The sequence below is a fragment of the Gavialis gangeticus genome, unplaced genomic scaffold (genome assembly GCF_001723915.1).
Source record: "Gavialis gangeticus isolate Ggan-Ray unplaced genomic scaffold, GavGan_comp1, whole genome shotgun sequence".
Taxonomy (NCBI): Eukaryota; Metazoa; Chordata; order Crocodylia; family Gavialidae; genus Gavialis; species Gavialis gangeticus.
Window position 1 is genome coordinate 72,264,717 of NW_017729032.1, and position 3,213 is coordinate 72,267,929.

Genomic DNA, 3,213 nt, shown 5'->3' on the forward strand with positions numbered 1-3,213 from the left:
CACCAGCCCCTTCTCTGCCAGCAAGCAGGGGGTCGGGGCTGTGCACCACTCCTGCCTGTACCGCGGGGCTGTGGGGGCACTGGGAGTGAGCAGGCGTGGGAGCACAGGGCCAGCACCAGCAGGGCCCAGAGCAGAGTGGCAAGAGTACAGGGTCCCAGCTGGCAGGGGCTCTATGGAGCCAGGCCATCTCCCCCTCTCCCTGCTGGTGCAGCCCAGCCCAGCTCCACAGACCCCTGCCAGCCTGCACCCTGCTTTGGGCCCCACCAGTGCTGGCCCTGGGACATTGATCACAAGATGGTGACCAAGGGGTGGGGCACCTGTCAAGGGGTGGGGCTACCCATGTGGCCCTCCGCTCAAAATAATTGCCTGCCCCTGCACTAAGGGGAGCAGTACAGGAGCTGCTCTGGAGCTCCCCCCACCCTCTGATGGGAACAGCAGCAGGTGAGAAATGGGAGGGGAAAAGAAGGAGTGCTGCTGAGTATAGAGGGGAAGGGAAGAGGTGCTGAGAGAGAGGGTGTTTTTACTTGTTATAGGGACTTTGAAAAAGGGCATGTGACCTACCACTGTGCACTCTCTGGATCCATCCCTGTTTGAGAGAGGAACTTCCTGGGAAGGGTCAGAAGAGCGTTTTACACTTAATTTTGAGAATAGCCCACTCTTGCGGTCGCACTGGCCTCATTCGCATGGCTAGGAGTTTCACAGACTTTTCTTGGTGACAAATTTGTTTACGTTGCTTATAAGCCTGCCCACTTCTCGCCAGTGCTTTGTTATAATAGCTATGGGAGGTCATGGAATACAAGTGATATTTGTTCCCCTGGTGGGCTTGCAGTGTCAGATCTGAGACTTTGAACTGCGTTTGTTTTGAGCTGCAAAACAACTTGCTGAATCCTTAGGAGTGCAGTTGTGTAACAGGCCTCCCTACTGCTTTTCTACTCATATGTTTTGGACTTTCCTCCTTCATCCCAGTTCTTTGTTGGGACAATCCAGAATTCATTGCCACAGGTGCTCTCTAGGCTCATTCTGCCATGTTGAAATGCAAGGAATGGTTCCTTAAGGTGTTCATCTTTGAGCATCAACCCAGAACCTTTACTATGAGACTGGTCTGTCTGTTCCTCAAGGCGCTTGAGGTTCTTGCAAGCTCTCAACATTTCAACCTGCCTCATGGTGGGTAGTTGAGTTCTGAAAGTAGGAATCCAGTAAAATTATAGCTCAGGAAGTAGAATTATTGTGCAGAGGTCTAAGTCAGAAATCCACCCATGCCTGATTGCTCAGTGTGCTTGTCAGTGACATATAGCCTGCAATGCCAGCTATGCCAGTGTGGTGTGTGCTGTAGTCAGGTGGCATGGTGAGCTCAGTGGCAGCCATGTGGTGGGTTGGAAGCAGTGGCCTTCCTGGGACCAGAGCTAGGTTGATCTGACCCCTGGCTCCAGAACCTTGCATACCTGGCTAGTGTAATGAAGTTGTACCTGTTTCAGTAGCCAGCCTACATCTGCACAAGGGGATGTGGCTAGCATGTCCAGATGACTTTGACTGCCCTGTCTGAATGAGTAGGTACCCATTTATGGCTAAATTATTTTGCAACGATCTCCAGTATGAGCAGGGAGCAAGGTTAAATTTGCACCTTTGGTGCCTCCGCTATGCAGGTGTTTTTTTTATTGTATTAGACATTGAAAGCACTGTGAGATACAGCCCCATTGTCTGAACTTAATGTGGCTGAAGAGTAAATTAAAGAGCTGATGTTGTGGGGAGGTATACATTGGTTTCTGTTATATATGCTTACCATAGCAGTGAGTGTAGCTTAGCTTTTATTTTTCATTCAAAACTTGCTGGTTTTGATTTTGACTAAAGTCATTTGAATAAATGTGTAGGGAGTCACACTTATAATTTAGACTTTATCTGTTAAGTCAAACGTGGAGGTGTCAAACTTAACACTCTTTGCAGGCTGGATCTTAGTAGCGGAGGTTGAGGGGTGAGCAGTGGTGGCTGTGGAAATCGTTGCAACTCGCACTTGCAGCAGACATACGTCCCCAACAGGGCTCCATGCCCAGGATTTTGGTGGTGGATTGGTGGCAACACAGGCTTAACTGGGCAACACAACCTTAAGGATATTTCATTGTAGTGTAACTTTTCATACAGCAAAACTGTGATAATTGATGATTTGTGTTTTTTTTTTTCTTTCAAACAAAAAATTTCATTGGGCTATATGCCATCTTCCGTTGTTAAAGGGATTTATGAAAGCTGTCACATTCAATTTTTATATTTGGATTTGCAGAAACTGACAACGGCTTTGGAACAGAATCCAGATGATGCAGAACACTACTGTCAACGAGCATATGCTCACATTCTTCTTCAGAATTACTTGGGTAACATCTCTTAAACTATATTCTTTACCAGTTTTTAAACCATATTGTAACAGATTCCTTATAGTTTCGTAGTTGGTAGGGTCGGAAGGGACCTGAGCAGATCATCAAGTCCAACCCCCTGCCATGGCAGGAAGGAGTACAGGAGTCAAACGACCCCAGCAACGTGATTGTCTAGCCTTGTCTTAAAGAACCCCACGGTAGGAGCCAGCACCACTTTGCTTGGAAGTTGGTTCCAGATCCTAGCCGCCCTGACAGTGAAGTAGCGCCTCCTGATGTCTAATCTGAATCTACTCTCTGCCAGCTTGTTACCGTTATTCCTGGTCACTCCTGGTAGTGCTTGGGGGAACAGGGACTTCCCCAGTGCCTGCTGGTCCCCTCTGACTAGTTTGTAACAGGCCACTAGATCCCCCCTCAGCCTTCTCTTGTGGAGGCTGAACAGGTTCAGGTCCCTTAGCCTCTCCTCGTAGGGTCTGCCCTGCTGCCCCCTGATCATGTGAGTGGACCTCCTTTGGACCCTCTCCATGTTGTTCACATCCCTCTTGAAGCGTGGCACCCGGAACTGGACGCAGTACTCCAACTGCATCCCGACCAGTGTCGCTTAGAGGGGAAGTATCACCTCCCTAGACCTGCTTGAGATGCATCTGTGGATGCATGACAAGATACGGTTGGCCTTCCTGATGGCATCCCCACACTGCCGGCTCATGTTCATCTTGGAGTCAGTGATGACTCCAAGATCCTTTTCTGCCTCTGCACTGAAGAGAAGGGAGTTCCCCAACCTGTAGGTATGGTGCTGGTTCTTCCTCCCCAGGTGCATCACCTTGCACCTGTCAGTGTTGAAACCCATCCTGTT

The 3,213-nt window shown here is 49.2% G+C and overlaps 1 protein-coding gene across 2 annotated transcripts in view; it reads left to right on the plus strand.

Annotated features, from left to right (window-relative positions):
* SUGT1 (SGT1 homolog, MIS12 kinetochore complex assembly cochaperone) overlaps positions 1–3,213 on the plus strand; it is a 62,798-nt gene that overhangs the window by 1,558 nt on the left and 58,027 nt on the right. For both annotated transcript variants that reach the window (XM_019524988.1, XM_019524986.1), the window contains exon 3: positions 2,273–2,363. In XM_019524988.1, coding sequence (XP_019380533.1) covers positions 2,273–2,363 — 91 coding nt within the window. The remainder of the gene's footprint in view (positions 1–2,272; positions 2,364–3,213) is intronic.